This window comes from Chiloscyllium plagiosum, chromosome 11, assembly GCF_004010195.1.
Source record: "Chiloscyllium plagiosum isolate BGI_BamShark_2017 chromosome 11, ASM401019v2, whole genome shotgun sequence".
NCBI lineage: Eukaryota > Metazoa > Chordata > Chondrichthyes > Orectolobiformes > Hemiscylliidae > Chiloscyllium > Chiloscyllium plagiosum.
In genome coordinates this window covers 88065669-88086189 of record NC_057720.1, presented here as the reverse complement: position 1 = coordinate 88086189, position 20521 = coordinate 88065669, and the positions used below count along the sequence as shown (strand labels likewise).

Sequence of the window (20521 nt, the reverse complement as noted above, 5' to 3'; positions counted from 1 at the left end):
GAGGCGCTCTTCCTCCAACCCGTCGTTTTGTTGTGGTCTGGCGATGGAGGAGTCCAAAGACCTGCATATCCTTGGTGGAGTGGGAGGGGGAGTTGAAATGTTGAGCCACAGGGTGGTTGGGTTGGTTGGTCCGGGTGTCCCAGAGGTGTTCTCTGAAACGCTCCGCAATATATTGTTGTAAAATGATGGTGTTGGATTGAGCAGGTTCAGCCAGCAGGAAATATACCTCAGCAGCTGAAACAGACCATGTTTGGTCAAATGGATTTTTCCTTTGGTGAGATTGGTGTATGCAATGATGTAGTGGTCTTCTATGGTCAATGCTTCACTGGCAGCTGTTGGACTGAGAAGATCATTTTAACAGTAGATTTTTGAATTCTGAAACCTCATTGGGATTTGGGATAGATGTGGCCAGCCAGGATCAGTTGGGGATCTGCAGGGCAAAACAGACATTTTTTTTTCTATGATGCTAAGAGCAGGGAGATGCCTCAATGGATGGTACAGGTGCTTGAAATCACCCTCCTTCTTGTCTTTACATCACGACTATTTGGGTACACGGCCCATTTCCTCCAGGAGAAACAGAAACGTTAGTCCAGGTGCTATTGGCATGCTGGTTATCCATCTTTGATGAGTTCAGGATGTAATGTATCATCAGCTGGAGTTATGCCCATGGCAAACAAATCAACAGCTTTGCTGAGCTGGAAACATAAAGTGTTGGATTTCACAGCAGGTCAGGCAGCACCCATGGAGAGAGAGAGAGAGAGATAGCTTCCGTTCTGAGTGGAGATAACTCTTCATCGGCTTTGCTGAGCTTCTCTGCTGAGAGTTGTCCAGCTGTGCTTTGACAGGCAGACTTTCCATGCCTGGACTACCCTTCTGACAGCGTTTTCCCTCGAATACAACTCGAGGCGGTGTTCACCATCCCATCTCTCCAACTGTAATGGCTTCTCCTGTCTTTGTTTTCAAATTAGCTTTTTTTGTTTAAAACTGATGAATCTATTTCTCCCTTCACACGTAACTCTGACAGTTCCTGTGTTATAAGTCAGCTGGAAATTCTAGGATATTCCGGAAGTTCTTGAAAATTATGATATTAACAAGTTATTTGAAGGTTTGAAGGTAATACGTATGGACTTCTAAACTTAGTGCAGAGCTCTGATGACAGTTCCTGTGGAGAAAAGAGTTGGACTTTATTAAATGCATGTCTTAATTTCTCCAGGCATTGAAAGGCCTACACAAGGACCACTGTGAAAAGTAAATGTTCCACTTATATTTTACAATTATTTGAGCTGTAAGAGGTACAACATTGCTGTGCATTGCTCATTTCCCCTTCCAGCAAATAATATTCCCATCTGCTGTCAACTGTTACAATTCATTTCTCCCAGTGTTTCCTCATCACTCTTTGCCAATATGCTTTATATGCCAGCTGACTATGAACAACAATGGGTTATTGTTTTGCTATACTACTAACTTGTGTGAGATAGCCCATTTGTTCACTGAAGCTCTCTGGAAGATATTATTGACTCCTTTTTTCCCCAGTGCCAGATTGTTCAAACTGACAATATTGCAGCACCTAAGTAAAACAAAATATCTTTCCAGAAGTTAGCTTAATTGCTGAGAAACAACTGATAAGGAAACTTTATACTGAAGTGTTAAATAGAATGCATTTCCCCTGGAGGAGAAATCTAAGCACTTTTAAGAGAGAAGCTTGTCCTGAGCTTGTCTAAAGAGTCAAAGAATCAATATGAAAAGCTGGTCACAGTGATGGAGACACCATTCTACGTGGGATGCTGTTTTTCTCAAAGAAATCTGAAAAGCTACGAAGCAAGGTTGAGGAAGCGTGAGATGAAAATCTTGAGAAGGATTGCTGAATACAGTGACTTGTAGACATATCCAAGATGAGGTGAAGAAAGTGAAAACTTACCTGAAATGAGACATGATCTGAACTAGGAGTGTGTCCACATTTGCTCAGCAGTCCCTGCCCTTTCTGAAACATTGTATGCTGCCAAAGGACCAATATAAGCACTTAGATCTTAATTATGGCAGATGCGCCTTGCACAAGTATAGAATAGCCTTAGTTCTGTATTTGATGCAGCAACTCTTCCAGGTATATCAAGTTAACACAATTCCTGAGGAGACCATTATTAGAGACAAAAAAAAAACTGCAGATACTGGATCCATGGTAGACAGGGAGGAGGCTGGAAGAACACAGCAAACCAGGCAGCATCAGGAAGTGGAGAAGTCAAAGTTTCAGGTGTAACCCTTCTTCACCTCCTGCTTTTTTATTTTGTTTTAGTAAGACTGATGCATGAGAATGATGTTTTACTTTTGTATGACAGCCCAGTATTTTTTTTTCATTTTGTCCAGTGTCCCTGACATCCTGACAGAAATGACAGCAGTCAATTTTGGAGTTCCTATCATTGCTACAATTTTGTCATGTAATTGAACTCGACAAAATGTTTGTCTTTGTTGTGTTATTTTATACCCGCGTCCATTGGCTTATGTCCAAGATAGATTTGTCAAAAAGGAGAGAGATCAAAAATGGATTTCATGCTTGAGCTTCTCTCTGACACTGTTTATTATGCATCAAGACTAAATCAGTGTTCAAAAATATACAAGTCTCAAGTCTCAAAGGTGTTACATTGTCGAAAGACCAGTCCACAAACTCTAGCACCTGAAGCTAAGCTGTTCATTCCATACATTTCTCTCACAAGGCACCAACAGTGAACTTGTTGTATCCATCGACAGGCCATTCCATAACATCCTCACAAGGTTGGGCCTTGGGCCTGAAGCTCTTGCACAACATTCTTCACCAAGCTTTTAGCCAACATCATAAATATTGATTAAAGTTTATAAACTTTCTCAAACAAACTCCCATGATTACTTTTTACGACGCTTATGGTACATTTTTTCCTTATATTGCACACCTTTCCGCAAGTCTTCGACTTGTCTCATCTCTGTCAGTAGATGGGTCAGGAAAGTCTATGACAAGGAAAAGAAACAAGGTTTCTCAGCTGGTTTCCATTAGAGCAATACTGTTCGCTGCAGGGTCTTACATTAATGTAAGTGCAGGGATGTCTGAGGACGTTGGATTTTTTTTTCTCTATCATTAGTGTCTGGATCACATGATAGAATTAATTTTCTGAGAAAAGGACAATGTTGCTCATCCATTGGTAATTATTCACCCTTTAAAGAAATTGGTTGCATTGCAAGTTTGACCTGTTTTTAAAGGTTTGGCTCCAAAGCACGAATGTATGTGTTGTCTTGGAAATCACTCAGTTTGGTGGTTGGTACGTTATTTAGATTGCAACATGTCTTCAAGAAGTTACGTCTTTGCCTACCATAAAAGTATTGTTGGTGTGGGACTAGACAGTTTTATATTCACTGGTATGGGGTTTTGGAACCATACCTGTGACAAGATACTATAACATCAGATTACCTAGGATTTCAGTTTCAAGCTGTCACATAGGCTCTATTTTACAGATAAGATTCCTGGCTGCTTTGGTCGAATGTTGTCCCATATTATTTCACATGGATTTGTTGTCTCTGAGACACATAACCTGATGTTGCTCCAGTGTAATAGAGCTGTCTGTTAACTGTTCTGCATTTGATTTGTATTCTAATCTTAAAATTGTTCAAAACGCCAGGGATTGTGTTTAGCACATTTACCAATTTGTTTACATATCAAATGGATGTGGCAGCTTGATTTTCTTTCCTAGTGAGACGATCGGTACAGGTGAATTTTGTTGTGTTGGCCTATTGTTGATGGGCACTTGAAGATGATGTTTTATTTTTGATCAGGTGCCTCATTGTTAGGATTTTGACTGCCTTTCGGTAATCAAATTGCCTTTCAAATTTTGCTACCTTGTATTTTACGTTGTTTTAGTTGTTGAATTTTGTTGCTGGAAAGATTATTGTGGTAAGCTGTTTCAATTTCTGATGTTTTAAATGCTGCTTTCAATGTAAAGTCCAATATGATGTCTTATAAAGATCAAGGATATTCTGAGCTGTTGAACAATTTATGTAAGATCCGTAGGTAAAATTTCCTCAAACAATAAGATTCAGTGTTTTTCAACTCTATCAAAAATGGCTGCTTGATAAAATTTGCACATTGTTTTACTATATTTGAGGTATTTTTATACTGATTTTTGACACTGCACGTACAAATACATGCTCTTTTGTTTCATCTCTAAATTACTTATTTTTGAGTAATTAAAATCAATTAACCTTCCCAATGCTGAGTAACTCCATCAAATTTCATTCAAACCATCAAATTAATAAAGCAAGTAGAATCCTGGTTGGGGCTTTGAAACTTCAAATTCCAGGAAACAATGTTTATTTCCAATTGTTTTTCAATCTATTTCCTTTCAGCCAGTTCCTCAAGATTTTTCTGCACTTTTTTGTTGTTAACTTTGTTCGAGTAAATATGAGAAATGATTAAATCATTGTTAGAGGACTTAACTCTAATTCTCAGCCCTTGCACAACAGTTGAATCTTGTCCAACTTAGAGCAGGCTGCTCTGTAACATTACCATCATGTACAATTGCTAACAAAAAGAAATCAGAAGTAAGCTGTCTGGCTTCAGCTAAGATAAATAACTGAAGAAACCATGTGAAAGGATGTATGAAACTTAAATACTATCAAAACAAAACAATTTCAATTTTAATCTTTTAACTTTAGACTTGATACATTTTATATTTTCCCCTTCTCTATTTTTCTGTCAGTATTCATTTTTTTTTCTATTTGACTGAGCCTATTCTATGCCTTATAATCCTCTGCTATTTGTTAATACACTTACCCCTTTTAAGTCTCATTTTGTTTTGGCAATCTTTTATGTCAACTGTCAAGATTCTGTAAACAGTAACAATTTGCATTTATACATAACCTTAACATAAGAAAACATGTCAAGGCATTTGTTTGTCAATCAACCAGTGACAGGCATGTTTGTCGATTCTTCCTATATTCCCTTTCTCTTTCATTTTTCCAACCTTGCTAAAATTCACTGCTTATTAATAAGTATTCAGTCTGACAAAGACTAACACAGAGCTGATTCATCATTCACATATCTTTTTATTCTTTACAAATATTGACTGACTTGCTGCAAAGAACAACGTGTCAGGTTTAGAGCTTTTGTAGGCTTTCTCATCCCGTAAGCGTGACATGAGCTTTACAGGCTATTCAGCCCAACTTAGTCATAGAGTCCTACAGCACGGAGACGGGCCCTTTGGCCCAAACTGGTCCATGCCGACCAAAATGTCTGTCCAAGCTAACCCCACTTCCCTGCAATTGGCCCATATCCTTCTAAACCTTTTCTATCCATGTCGAAATGTTGTTAATGTACCCACCTCAATCATTCCACATGTGTGCCATGCTCTGCATAAAAAATGTTGCCCCTCAGGTTCCCTTTTATTCTTTCCCCTCTATCCTTAAACTGATGCCCTCCAGACCTCGATTCCCCAACCCTGGGAAAAAGACTGAGTCCATTCACCCTATCCATGTCTCTCATGATTATGTACACCTCGAGAAGCCACTCCCCCCCAACCCCCTCAGTATCCTACGCTTTAAAAAAAGTCCTAGATTCTTCAACCTCTCACCATAACTTAGACCGTTGAGTCCTGGCAAGATCCTTGTAAATTTCATCTGCACAATTTCCAGTTTAATAACATCCTTCCTACAACAAGGTGACCAAAACTGAACACAATACTTCAAGTGTGGCCTCACCAATGTCCTGTATGACTGCAACATAAATTCTCAACTTCTATAATCATTGAACTTATCTATATTTAGTCTTCAGGCCCTACAAGAACCAGGTCCGATTTTAATGCGCCTCACCTTCTTATTTCTAAGGCAATTAAATGATTTGCTGTTAATTATTTTTAAATTTAATGTACCTTGGTATAGTTACTTGTCTTAAAGATTATATATAAATGTAAATTATTACATTCTATAAAATCATGTCAGTTGACATAAAAGGTTTTTGATATGATAATAAGACATGAATGTACAATGACAATATGTCATATAATATGTCTGAGTGTGCGATTATGCAGGTATGTTCCCCAAAAGTGAGCAGGCATCATCAGATTGACTGTGAGACTTAAATGGTTTAACTCAATAAAAGCTCTCAATGTTTTTGGAACTAGCAGGGACTATATTAACGTTTGCTCAAACCAGATGGCTGTTGAAATTCAATATGGATGGGAAAAGTCAGTCCCACAATTTTTCAAAAACAAGCATGTTTTTGGTCAGAGTGTTACCCAAGTATATTGTTAATGCATTAAACGACCTTCCAATTATATCATTCAAATTGTGGCAAATATTCATTTTCTTCTACATTTTTGCACTGAGTGTGGTATGATACATTACTGTGTGGACAGATTGATTGTTTCCTATGACTGTTCGTTTCCAAATGTTTAAATAACATTGCGCTGTGACTGTGGTGTATTTGATACCAGATATGAATTGTACTTGCATATTGTTAACTGAACACAAGACGACCCCCTGTGGGAGTAAACATTTAAGGTAATTATATTTTAAGATCCTTCTTCATTTTTAATTCTTTGATGAAATAGTCAATATAGTCTGAAGATAAAAGCAATTTGTGATTACCACACTAACGTTTGGACTTAAAAAGATCAGTTGTAGAGATGATTGTAGGTATTTGATTCTATTAGATAAGTTCCAGACTGAGCAAAAGTATAGTGAGTTGCATGCCATTTTCACAAACTGCAATTAGAAAATCACAAACTCTGAGGAATAGCAGATACTTTTTGCAATCCACAAGAATTTCCCATAACTTTGCAACTTAAAGAAATCCAGCACAGGAGGGTTGGTTTAAATGTTGACTGTTACTTTAAAACAAGTGACATGGTACAACTGTTAATGATGTCCTTATTGTTCTGGTGACAACCTGTAAAATTTGAGTGTTGAGAAAAGACTTAGTTGCATTGCTGCATAAAGAGAGTTCACATAATTATCCATTGAAGTTGATAAGATGTATTTATGATTAGTAGTATGTTTGCTTTCTTTTTATCCCCTTCCTTACCCCAATGACAAGAAGGCATTTATCAAACAGGAGAAGGTTGTAAGCTTGTGCAATGCATTTACACAGACAATAGTCAGAACAGAGGCCAATATTTAAAAGTACATTGGACTGATTGTTGAAAATGGGGAATCAGGAACCACACATTGGGTTAATATTCCTGCTGATATGAAGGATAGCTAATGATTTGGACCACTAACTGAGCTCGTCGGCCCATTTTCATGCTATAGTTTCTGCATTGTCCTCTGTTGCATGTAGCAACTGTAAAAACCTTACAATTACTGAAGGTTTTATCAAGGCTCTTATGTTCAAAAAGAGAAACTGTACCCGCATTTATTTCAATTTCTCATTCGGAATTTAAGAACTTACAAAGCGCTTTATAACCAATAATAATTTTGAAGTTTAATCTCTGTTCAATTATTGCTGTAATGGAACTGACACAATTATTATGCAGACACAACTGTCAAAATATCAGTGATAGATATGATGAGATACTGTGTATTTTTGCTGGAGGATACATTTGACCAGCACACAGCAGAGAACTTTCCTGTTCTTCTGCTAACAGTTCCGTGCGGTTTTCTGCACCCACTTGAAAATGCAGACTAAAACAAACACAGAAATTGCTGGAGAAACTCAGCAAGTCTGGCAGCACAGAAACAAAATTAACATTTCAAGTTTGATTTGACTCTCCTTCCGAGTGTAGACTGGTCGACTGGGAAGGTTACCGCGGCATCTGAAAGTGCTTTTTTTATGGTGTGGTATTCCCTCAGCACTGCACTCCAGTGGCAGCATACGTTATGTAGTCAGTTCTCTGGAATATAACATTTTAACTTAAGGGTTGAGAATATTACCACTGAGCCAAGGTCAACACTTAACTATTTCGCCTCTAATTCTACACAACAGCTGTTTTTGTTTTTGATAGCTGACAGTATTCAGCCAGTGTCAGAAACCATTTTTTTTTACAGTTATTCTGAGTTCCCACTGGATATTAAATGTGTAACTTTTTAACTTGTCCTGCAGACTGCAAAGCAAATGAGTTGCCTTTTTTTTCTTCAGTCTTCCATGAGCGCTGTATACATTCAATGGCTCCCACATTTTCCTTGACTGTCAGCATCTTCAGGGAGGCCAAAATTATGAATGCCAGGCACTACTTAAAGCTAGCCTCTGTCTCTTAAGGATGAGGTGTCATTGCAACTGATGGTGCTGGTGATATTGTGCAGTGAAAGAATGTCTTTTCATGAAAGAGAGCATGCATTATTGTCTCCAGAAACTGCAGAAGAGGTTTTGATGGAAACAATGTCAAAAAGGAGAGAGGTTCTCTGTCTTTCAGAGACCTGGACGACCTCTTGTCACATGCTGAGGAAGTACCAGGGAGAGGCAGCAGTGAAGATGAATAACAGAAGTGTAATCCCAACAATGTGGATAGAAGGGGAAATATCACATTAAATTGACTTCAGATTATTGACTGCATTATCAAGCATCACATTTCAGCATCCACACCACTAGCCTTATCCACTTCTCAATGCATTGCACTCCCATTCCTCACTTACCAGCAATCTCAGTCAATCAGGCCCTTTTCATACTTGTCAATTATTGCAATCTTCACAGTTTGTGTACTCAGGCAGCTTTTTTTTAAATATTACAGCCACATCATACACAGTCATAGAGGTCCCCAGCACAGACAAACGTCCTTCAGCCCATTGGGTCTGCACTGACCAACAGCAACTACCTATTACAATCCAATTTTCCAGCACCTGGCCCGTAGCATTGCCTACATTGTGCACAGCTTAATACTACTTATATGTTCCAAGGATTTCTGCCTCTACCACACTCTCAAATAGAGAATTGCAGATTCCCACCACCTCTTGGAGATTCTTTTTCTCCCATCACATTCCCTTTCAGCCTCCTGATCCTTCTCTTAAGTCAATGTCCCTTGTCAATGATCCCTCCCCCAAGAAAGGAAAGCTCCTGCTTCTTTGCCTTCTCTATGCCCCACTTCACTTTGTAGATCTCAATCATGTCCCCTCTCAGTCTCCTCTGCTCCATGGAAAATAACCCCAGTCCATCCAATCTCTCTTCATAAATTAGACTCTCCATCTCAGGCAATATCCTGGTAAATCTCCTCGACACCTTCTTCTGTCTCTTCACATCATATAATATGAATTAACTGCACATGATACTCTAATTGTGGCCTAACCAACTTTTTACTCACTTCCAGCATAGCCACCTTGTTTTTAAAGACTATACCTCAGGTAATAAATGCAGGCATCCGATATGCCTTCCTTATATACAATATATATTGTACAACACTCACTAAATCACTCAGAATAACTGTAAAACAAAATGGTTTCTGACACTAGCTGAATACTGTCAGCTATCAATGATAGGCAACAGGATGCACCAACAAATAACTGGCAATGAAAAACCTTCATATTTTAAGCTCCTTGGCTGAAAGTACTGGCCATTATTGACAGGGATATTATTGAGGACATGTCCACTCGCAGTATTGAAGGAGTTGAAGATATTTACACAGCTATTTCTCCATTCTTTGACCCACTTCTCCTTCATCCCTCAAACTCTTTTGAATTAAAAACTGTAGGTCATGTAAGCAGGCAGTTCTGATGTGCTCCTTTCCCTTACATACTACAAAAAACATGAACACAATCTTTGTCCCTTATTGCATTCCTGATACTCAGAGTGTGAATGTACCCAGGCAGTGAAGGACGAACAAGCAGGAAGTGAAGGTGGAGGAACACTGTCACTTGAACACACGGTCACAGCTGATTTCCCCGGCAGCATCCTCATGACTTGCCCTACCTGCCAATCTTCCTTCCCATCCATCCGCTTCAGCATCTCTGACCTATTACCTTCATCCTCACCTCCATCCACCTATTGCACTCTTAGCTTCCTTCTCCCCATCCCCACCCCTCTCCCATTTATCTCTCCACCGCAGAGGCTCCCTGCCTCATTCCTGATGAAGGGCTTTTGCCCGAAACATCAATTCTCCTGCTCCTCGGATGCTGCCTGACATGCTGTGCTTTTCCAGCACCACTCTAATCGAGACTCTGTCTGTGATCTCTGCAGAGTGCTATGATCATGGAGACTCTGTTCTAGGAAAATGACAGTAGCTCCATGTACAACAAAGATGCAATCGTTTCTCAGGATGACAGCATTGTGCTTGCCACTGCAAGTCCTCCAGTGCTCTTTCTGTTGACTGTCAGACAGATGCCGCAAAGGCTGAGGTGGTGCACTGGGTATCCTGTGCCCAGAGCTGCCCAAGGTGGTCTTCCAGCACCTGCTGCAGTTGGAAGCTGAAAGACCGTGTTAGCTATGTCAGAGTCAGAAGAGACAGGTAGATAGTCAAAGGCACCTGGAAGTGTGAGGTAAATGCACATGGGTGATTTATTCATTTTTGTGTGCATTGTGGAATGTTTTAATTCATAATTTTGGATTGGATTGTGTATTTGGACACTTGATTATTTGCATTGTGGAAAAACAGGGACAGTAAGGTGTGTGAGATTTATGCTGATAGGAAATTTGAGGTTGTGATTTCTGGTGTTGCTCATTAATTTGCAGATGGCGCAGAGGCTAGAACTGTTGCCTCACTGCGCCAGGGACCTGGGTTTGTTTCCAGCCTTGGGTGACTGCCTGTGTGGAGTTTGCACATTCTCCCTGTGTCTGTATGGATCTCCATTGTATGCTCCAGTTTCTTCCCACAGTCAAAGCTGTGCAGTGTAGGTGGGTTAACCATGGTAAATACAGGGTTATTGGGATAGGGTACGGAGCTGAATCTGGGTGGGATGCCCTTCGGAGGGTCAGTGCAGACTTGATGGACTGAATGGCCTCTGTTTGCATTCTCGGGATTCAATGATCTTCTAACTGCTGCTTCTTTTACTGTGGGAAGACACTATCAAGGTTACTGCCTCTCTTCCTATTGCACTTTCTCTGCCTTTGGCTTCCTTGCAGGCACCATGACACCCTCTGGGAATTTAAATTCTCATCTAGAGTGGTGTAGGTCACAGAAACATTGCTTGAGGATGCCTTTGGTTTTCAATGTGAAATTTCTTGTCACAGCATGGGTCTTTTAAAGCTCTTGCTGTGCAACTGTACATGCATTTCTGACGAGATTGTATTTTAATGTGCACCATATCATGAGCCCGGTAGCCACTCTTTATTTTTCATGGTGATTGAAGTACAGCTAACACAAAAGACCACATGGGGATGGATAACTTGAGGCATTAATCTGCAAGTGGTAATATTACCAGCTGCATATTAAGGTAGTGGCATCATTCTCTATTCAAATACATGTGACACAAATAAGTAAATGCGTACAGGTAGTTCTGCTAATACATGGTTGTTGCATTCTTGCACCACCCCACACTATATAAAAATCGCTCAATACAAATACACTTAAACTGTTGCCAATGTAATTGCATTATAGCCAACTCACACTTTAAAAGGTCAGGGTTTCAAAAATGTGTTCACTACTCACCCACTGGCATTACAGCCAATTCACGTTAATGAAAGACGTGTTACAGCAGAACTACCTGTATGCTGTCAGTGGCACTCTGCATCTTCTATCCATGACAACCCCTGACTCACTCCACCCATTTAGCTTGGGAAAGATGAAATGGGATGAAGCTATCTTCATTTGGATAAAAGAGAATCAGTAACCTCCTGAATGCAGCAGTGCCCAGGAAAATTCAAGATATTGCTTACATCTCACCAACTGATAAAGGCTTAGGCTATTATCATCTTCAAATCCAAAGGTCAAGTAAGAGCACTGGTGTTACTGCCTCCTGCTGACAGTCCTTCTTGTCTCCATCACCTCTTCCTCCTTCTCCCTCTTCTGGAAACTTTATCTGTTCTACATAACCTCTGCTCAGTCTATTATCATGCTCAAAACCAGAAGGAGGCCTGAGTAGGCAATCACTGCTGACAGAATCCCTTTCGTAGGACTGATAAGATGTACTTCATGCTGGCTAACATTGTTTTTACTGGTATGAAGTTAAGAATGGGTAGGTTGGAGCTCTAAAATAACAGGTGCTGACATCAAACCAGTGTGACATACTGTTTGGCTCATGGTCTGCCTCCTCTTCCAGCTTACAATAAAAATTAGATACACACGTACGCATTCAAACCCTTTTACAAATCTGATGTCTGGTACACTTATTATGAACATGTTTTTTTTAATTTTGGTTTAAGAGACAGAGCACTGAAAATTTTGCTTTCTAGGGTGAAAGCCACAGTCTTTTTATGGTTGTTATGACTATGTTCTACATTGCACTGAGTGGCTCATGGTCATAATATCCACAAAGAGTGCATTGAATTGAGTGCAATGTTGTACTCCATCATCAATGAACTTGTTAAAAAATTCATTCATGGGATGTGGGCATCATTGACTCATCCAGCATTTATTGCCCATCCTGCATTGCCCAGAGGGCAATTAACTGCTGTGGCTCTGGAGTCACATGAAGGCCAGGCCAGGTAAGGATGGCACTTTCCTTCCCTAAAGACCATTAGTGAACCAGATAGGTTTCTCCCAATAATCAACAATGGATTCACAATCATCGTTAGAGACTTAAGTCCAGATTTTTAAAATTGAATTCAAATTCCACCATCTATTATGAGAGGATTCACACTCAGGACCCCAGAACATTATCTGGGTCTCTGGATTCATAATCTAGTGATAATACCACTAGGCCATCGCCTACCCCTGAATGCATTGCTTTTGACAGTGCACTGAAATAATCTGTATAAACTGCAGACTTTTTTTCTTGAATAAATCATGCACAGAGATGCAGAAATTGAACTTTCTTAATTCGATTGAAAACTACAGGTTTATGACAATGTAAATAATTAATGTTATTGCAATGAAATATTAATTGATGCAAGAGCTGCATTAATACATTAGCTCAATCCTGTTTCAGACTTGGTTATTTCTGACTTCCCTGTGTGTGTGTGTGTGTTTGTGTGTCTGTGTGTGTGTACACCCTGTGTGTGTGTGTGTCAAGCCAACTTCACTCTAAAGCAGTGCTTCAGTGTTCTAGTTAGCTGTCTCCAACAGCAGCAAACCTTGTATTTAAATATCTTTCATTTATTGTGCTCTTGGTTTCAAGGTGTTTTATAGATATTATCGCAAAAAATGATGTTGAACAAATCAAGGAGATATTTGAAATGGGTTTTAATCTGACTTCAAGGAGGTGAGAGGTGGGGGATTGAGCATAACAGTTTAGATCTTCCAGCCCAGGCATCAGCTTCCAGTATTGTGATGAGCAGCTCATGGACCAGAGGCCAGAGGAATCAGAGGAAGGAGACACTCAGGGAAGGTGTTTGGGTGGATTGTAGAGGTGGAGGAGGTTTGTGCAAGTCCTGAAGAGATTTAAGCAAAACAGTGAGAATTATAAATGGAAGCATAAATGGCTAAGAGCCACTCACTATGGATCGGTGAAGTTAGGAGTAATCAGTCAGTAAACTAAAGGATCACTGATTGAAGCACTTTTCCTTGATGGCCAAGTTTACAGATGAGGTAGGCACATCGCACATATCCAACAAGAACCTCTGAAACAAAGTCCCATCATTCCAGAGGACTTGGTGTTGAGGTGATTTTAACAAGGTCAGCCAGGTGGACCTCATAGAATATGAGTTCCCTGACTGGGGCTCTTAATCTGGTCCAATCAGGGAGTGCTGGCTGACAGATATAAATAGGAGGGTCAGAAATTCAGATCACTCTGAGAGCTGGTTCTGAGGGAGCTGGACCAGTGTCAAGTGCTTTGCATGTGTAAATACAGGGTGACGGATACTAGTGTCTGCGGAGTTATTTCAGGTATGTGACTGCAGTTCCTGATCTGAGGTTTTTACTGAGGAAGAGCAATAAAGACTGACTAGAATAGCACACAGGAACAAGTTCCAAGGTCACAAAACACTGATGTGGCACTCAATATAGTTGCAGGTGGGATGAGGTACAAACAAACATCGATGATGGTTTGGAGGGGGGGGGGGGGGAATTAACAGTTTCTGTGATGAGGTGGATGTTGGGGTTGGAACGCACCTTAGTAAACAGGACAGGTCCACTCGACTCCAATGGATTTGAATAGATTGAAAATAACCCTTCATGAAAGGGGCCATGCCAGCTTGGATGTGGGGGGTGACTTGAAATTGGGGTGGAGAGGTTGAATTTAAAAATTAAGAGGCCTCCCAACAGATATGAAAAGGATTTGTTTTGCAGAGAGTCATTAGCTTCAACAAGTTGTGCTGGCTTTCTCACTTTGAACATATTCAAGGCTGAGTGAAGTGAGTTTTTGATCCACACAGAAGTCAAAGGAGCTTCAGTAAGAAAGTGAAGTCAAAGCCACAGTAAGTTCAGTGATGAATGGCTCAATGATCTATGATCTATTCATGCTCCTATTTATTACGGCCTTATGAGCAGTCTAATTTTGTTACAGATCTAATTTTTATTGGTAACCTGTTGCTACTTTCCAAAAGTGCTTCATTCTCCCAAAGAAATATTTCATCCTTTCAAAACACAAAACGGCAGTTGAATTTGATTTTTTCCTCTGTGATTATATGAGCAGACTTGTACTCAGTGACAGGCTGATAATGGCATTTGCTTCTTTTTGTTTAGGAAGTAGATTCATACTGCTTTATGGAAGCCAGTTGATTGCGAATGACTGGTTGAATCCGGCTCAGGTGGTGCTCTATCACCAGCAGAACAGCAGTGGTCCTTGGATGATGGAGCTGTGTGGGCGGCGCCTCATTGATCCCTGTGAGCATGAGTGCGATGTGGATACAGGTAAGGGATTCCCCTTGTCAATGAAGTTCAATACACCGTGACTGAGATTTGCAGGTTGCCATGATCGTTGACAACAAGTGAACAGGTTTCTGTACAAATGCATTGAGAATTCTGCAATCCACTGGCCGTTCTCTGGAAATCTGTGGAGGGATTAATAAGTGGACGCAGAAGAGGGGAACAATTTAAGCTGGTGTAAAAGTTCTCGCAAATGTGTTTTCCTCTCCTTTTTGGTTAGCTGAATTAATGAATTCATTCATCCATTGTACTAGAAACTGACCTGACCAGGTTTGGCCTCAACACTGTAAACTTGCTTTGAATGATAGGAAAGATAAGAGAATGAAATTAGTTGAGAGACAAAGTTTTAGTACATGGGAACAAAATGATTGTTTCTTGTTGGATAGCAGCGACATGTATCCTTCACCTACAAACTTGGTTGTTAAGGACACAGGGCCAAATCAGTGCCATATTATTTTATTCTGCCTGTTGATGTAATGATTCCAATAAATCACAGACATCATTTTGTACTTCAGTTCTTTTTGTGATTTCAGTGCATTAAAGCTCCCACTGCAACAACCAAAGGAAGTTTTTGACATGCATTTCATTTATTTTATTAAATTATTATCTCAGTGGAATTAACACATGACTCTATTTTGCCGCATATTTAAGATTTAATCTGTTTATCAGAAATCTACAAAAAAACTGTTAATCCTTCTGAGTGAGAAATGTGAGGGAAAGAAAACAAATTAAACATCTGAGATTTCCTTTGTTCCTCAAATCTTGTAACTCCAAATAAATGTTACTGCCATTTTCAGCCTGGAGGGGGGAATACTCATATTGAATTGGGACCATAAGAACAACATGACATTTTTGTTCTCTATTACTATAATTGCTATATAACTGACTTGTTTTATGTAATTGACTCTGTAGTATTTCTGTGGCAGAAACAAGAATATGCTGTAAGGAATCGGCTGCAATTAAACTTTGAGTCGTGAGCATTTCACTTGGTGTCAACTCTGAGGTTGCACCAACATATTCTCATTGAGTTATGATGCGCAATTAAATTGATTGCTCTAAGGTAAGAAGAGTGTGAATACAACAGTAAAGCATGGTTCACTCACTGAGAACTCTGATTTTAATGCAGTGACTTAAATGGCTGCATAGATCATGACATCTCTCTAGCATGCAAATATCCAAACTCTGAACTCTCTATCACTATTGAAAATATTTTTGATATAGATTAATTAATGGTGTTCTACATACAACAGATAGCTTACATTATACATTGAGCATCAACAAGTCAATTATGCCAACAGTGCAACCAGCCACTGGGATGGCCAAGAAAGTTGCAATCAGTGAACTCTAATTTTTGGAGCCATTACCTTGCACCATTTAACTATGTTTCATATAGATTGTGGTCATTCAATACCATAGATGTTGGAAATTGTCCTGTTGCAATCTAAATTATATTAAGAGCTGCCACATAACTGCTGATGGGATAGGTCACTCATCTAATGATTTAATATGAGTGAACCTGAAGTTTCTTTAATGATAAATGGCTGATTAATTTAGCATGTAGACATCAGGCAATATCGCAGAAGGGTCTGGACAAGTTAAAAAGACTGAATAGCAGAATGTGCAGTACAGGTTATAAGGCAGTCAGATCGAGCTTAAAAAGAGATAATCATAAAATTCCGACAATGTGGAATCAGGCAATTCAGCCCATCAAGTCCACACTGACCCTCCAAAGACCGGTCGATGCAAATCTACACCACCACCACCCCCCCCCCCACACCACCCCCAGCCCTATCTCCGTAATTCCCATGGCTAGCCCACCTAGCTTGCACATCCCTGGACACTATGGGCAATTTAACTTGGCCAAATCACCTAATCTGCACATCTTTGGACTGGGGTCAAATTGAAGAGGGTGCAGCAAGAGGTGTCTGCAAAAGTCATCTGGGGCAAACCACCAAAGCATTCAACAGGCATCCTCAGGCTCAGCTATTGTTGTCCAGGGCATACCCAGCCTGATGGTAAGAACCTGAAAATCATGATGGGTGCATGGGCCAATGTTGTGCAGAACCACAGTGTTTTCAAATGCGACACTTTGTACTACGTCAGTGTGGTCATTGCTATGTATTTAGGTTTGTTGATAGTTCTGTCTCTGTTAAGGTCAATCTTGAAGAGCACTGGTTAAGGCAGCACTCAGGAGTACATCGTGTGGAGCTGTGCCCAGACCACTGATCAATCTCGGCTATCCTCTTCGAGTAAATGACCTGAAGCTCGATGTGTGTGTTTGGAGAGCATTGTTTAGGCCCCCTGTATCTCTCCCATCTGCTCACTGATGTTTAAGGAATTTAGGTGCAGCTGCCATGTGTTCCAGCATAACTCCCTCATGATGTTCTGGCCCGAAAACTGAACAGGACATCATCACAATATAAGAACATCAGACCGTAAGAACTAGGAGCAGGAATAGGCCATTTGGGCCTGCGAGCCTGCTCCACCATTCAGTAAGATTATGGCTGATCTTTTTGTGGACTCAGATCTACTTAACCATGGTTTCGCTGTATTCCTTCATTTATTCTTCCAAAAAAAATCTATCTTAGCTTTAAAAATGTTTACTGAAGTAGCGTCAACTACTTCACTAGGCAAGGAATTCCACAGATTAACAACCCTCTGGGTGAAGAAGTTCCTTCTCAATTCAGTCTGAAATCTGCTCCTGCTCATTTTGAGGCTATGCCCTGTTTCCCTAGTTTCACCTGTCAGTGGAAACATCCTCCCTACTTCTATCTTATCTATTCTCTTCATAATTTTATATCTTGCTATAAGATTCCCCCTCATTCTTCTAAATTCCATTTATTATATAATCCCAGTCTACTCAGTCTCTCCTCATAAGCCAAATCCCTCAACTCTGGATTCAACCTAGTAAACCTCCCCTGCACCCCCTCCAGTGCCAGTACATCCTTTCTCAAGTAATGAGACCAAAACAGCACGCGGTACTCCAGGTGTGCCCTCACCAGCACACTGTACAGCTGCAACATAACCTCCCTGCTTTTAAATTCAATCCCTTCAGCAATGAAGGACAAACTTCCATTTGCCTTCCTGATTACTTGTAGTACCCGCAGACCAACCTTCTCTCAAGGACACCCAGGTCCCTCTGCTTGGCAGCATGCTGCAACTTTCTACCATTCAAGTAATAATCCTTTTTACTGTTACTCCTACCAAAATGGATGACCTTACATTTATTAACATTGTATTCCATCTTCTAGACCTTTGCCCACTCACTCAATGTATCTATGTTCCTCTGCAAAGTTTCACAGTCCTCTGCACACTTTGCTCTGCTACTCACCTTAGTGTTAACTGCACGTGGTCCCCAACTCCAAATCATCGATATAACTTGTGAATAATTGCAGTCCCAACACCGATCCCGGAGACACACCACTAGTCACTGATTGCCAGCCAGAATAGCACTCATTTATTCCCACTCTTTGTCTTCTGTTAGTCAACCAATCCTCTATCCATGCTAATACTGACACCATGTATCCTTACCTTATGCAGCAGCCTCTTGTGCAGCACCTTGTCGAAGGCCTTTTGGTAATCTAGGTACACCACATCTACTGGGTCCCCTTTGTCCACCTTGCTCATAATGTCTTCATAGAATTCCAAAAGATTTGTTAAGCATAAGCTGCCCTTCATGAACCCTTGCTGTGTTTGCCCAATGGGACCATTCAGTCATAGTCATCGAGATGTACAGCATGGAAGCAGACTCTTCGGTCCAATTCGTCCATACCAACCAGATATTCAAACCTAATCTAGTCCCATTTGCCAGCACTTGGCCCATATCCCTCTAAACCCTTCCTATTCATATACCCATAGAAATGCCTTTTAAATGCTACAATTGTACGAGCCTCCACCACTTCCTCTGGCAGTGATGCCCTGCTATTTCTTCTTTGATAATAGACTCAAGCATCTCCCCCACTACAGAGGTTAAGCTAACCAATCCATAATTCCCCATCTTTTGCCTACCTCTCTTTTTAAACTGTGGCATCACATTTGTTGTTTTCCAATCTGCTGGGACTGCCACAGAGTCCAGCGAATTTTGGAAAATTACCACCAGCGCGCTTGCTATTTCTCCCGCCTTCCCTTTGAGTACCTTGGGATGTATTCCAACAAGGCCAGGAGACTGATCTATCATTGGCTTTCCCAATACTACCTCTCCTGTAATAATGATTGTTTCCAGGTCCTCACCTACCAAACAAAATAGCATCAAATCTAAATATTATGAATCAGACATACCCTTTTGAATGGGAATGCTTCTCAGTTGCAATTGGCTCCTACCTCCATGTCTCAAAGTAATTTGATCTTAAATCTAGCCAATATTAGGTTCTCTCAGACCTCTCTGTCCTATGTCATGACTGCCCTGCCTTCTTCAGCAAACATTATCAGTTTTGGCTCACCCACTATCTCTGTCAGACTCTCTTCTTCCTGAGTTGAGGAATCAGGTGGTTGGTCCATCTCCCCCTTTTGCTCAGTTGTCATCCCATTGTCAATCTAAGTTGTGCAGGACACAGCAAACAGTCACTATTCTGGAGACACTTTCCAGTGAGTACTGGCTTACTTTTCCTTCCTTCAGAAGACCAGTTGTCAATCTTGACGCTAGCAGGTGCATAGGCAGCATTGTAACACCGTTCAGCATCAGACTGAGGAAGTACACTGGGGTCCTTAGGCATGTCCTCTGAGGTTATCCCTTGTCACCCAAGGACCAACCCTGCTCATGGTGCACATCCTCGGAACCTGGGAGCTGTGTAGGATTTACTGTTGCCTGGATAGCCAAGCATACTAAAGGAAGTCTTGAATGAGTACTTTTCTTCAGTATTTATGAATGAGAGGGACGGTATTGTTGAAGAGGAGAGTGTGAAACGGACTGGTAAGCTAGAAGAGATACTTGTTAGGAAGGAAGATATGTTGGGCATTTTGAACATCTTGAGGATAGACCAGTCCCCCGGGCCTGACGGGATATATTCCAGGATTATGTGGGAAGCAAGAGAGGAAATTGCAATGCCGTTGGCAATGATCTTTTCGTTTTCACTGTCAACGGGGGGTGGTACCAGGGGACTGGAGAGTGGCGAATGTTGTGCCCCTGTTCAAAAAAGGGAATAGGGATAACCCTGGGAATTACAGTCCAGTTAGTCTTACTTCGGTGGTAGGCAAAGTAATGGAAAGGGTACTGAGGGATAGGATTTATGAGTATCTGGAAAGCTGCTGCTTGATTAGGGATAGCCAGCACGGATTTGTGAAGGGTAGGTCTTGCCTTACAAGTCTGATTGAATTCTTTGAGGAGGTGACCAAGCATGTGGATGAGGGTAGAGCAGTGGATGTAGTGTACGTGGATTTTAGTAAGGCATTTGATAAGGTTCCCTATGGTAGGCTTATGCGGAAAGTCAGGAGGCATGGGGTAGAGGGAAATTTGGCCAGTTGGATAGAAAACTGGCTAACCGGTCGAAGGCAGAGAGTGGTGGTAGATGGTAAATATTCAGCCTGGAGCCCAGTTACAAGTGGAGTTCCGCAGGGATCAGTTCTGGGTCCTCTGCTGTTCGTAACCTTTATTAATGACTTGGATGAGGGAGCCGAGGGGTGGGTCAGTAAATTTGCAGATGATACAAAGATTGGTGGAGTTGTGGATAGTGAAGAGGGCT

The 20521-nt window shown here is 40.8% G+C and overlaps 1 protein-coding gene across 3 annotated transcripts in view; it reads left to right on the top strand.

Annotated features, from left to right (window-relative positions):
- astn1 (astrotactin 1) overlaps positions 1 to 20521 on the top strand; it is a 2190072-nt gene that overhangs the window by 864135 nt on the left and 1305416 nt on the right. For all 3 annotated transcript variants that reach the window (XM_043700015.1, XM_043700017.1, XM_043700018.1), the window contains one exon: positions 14661 to 14828. In XM_043700015.1, the coding sequence (XP_043555950.1) occupies positions 14661 to 14828 (168 nt within the window). The remainder of the gene's footprint in view (positions 1 to 14660; positions 14829 to 20521) is intronic.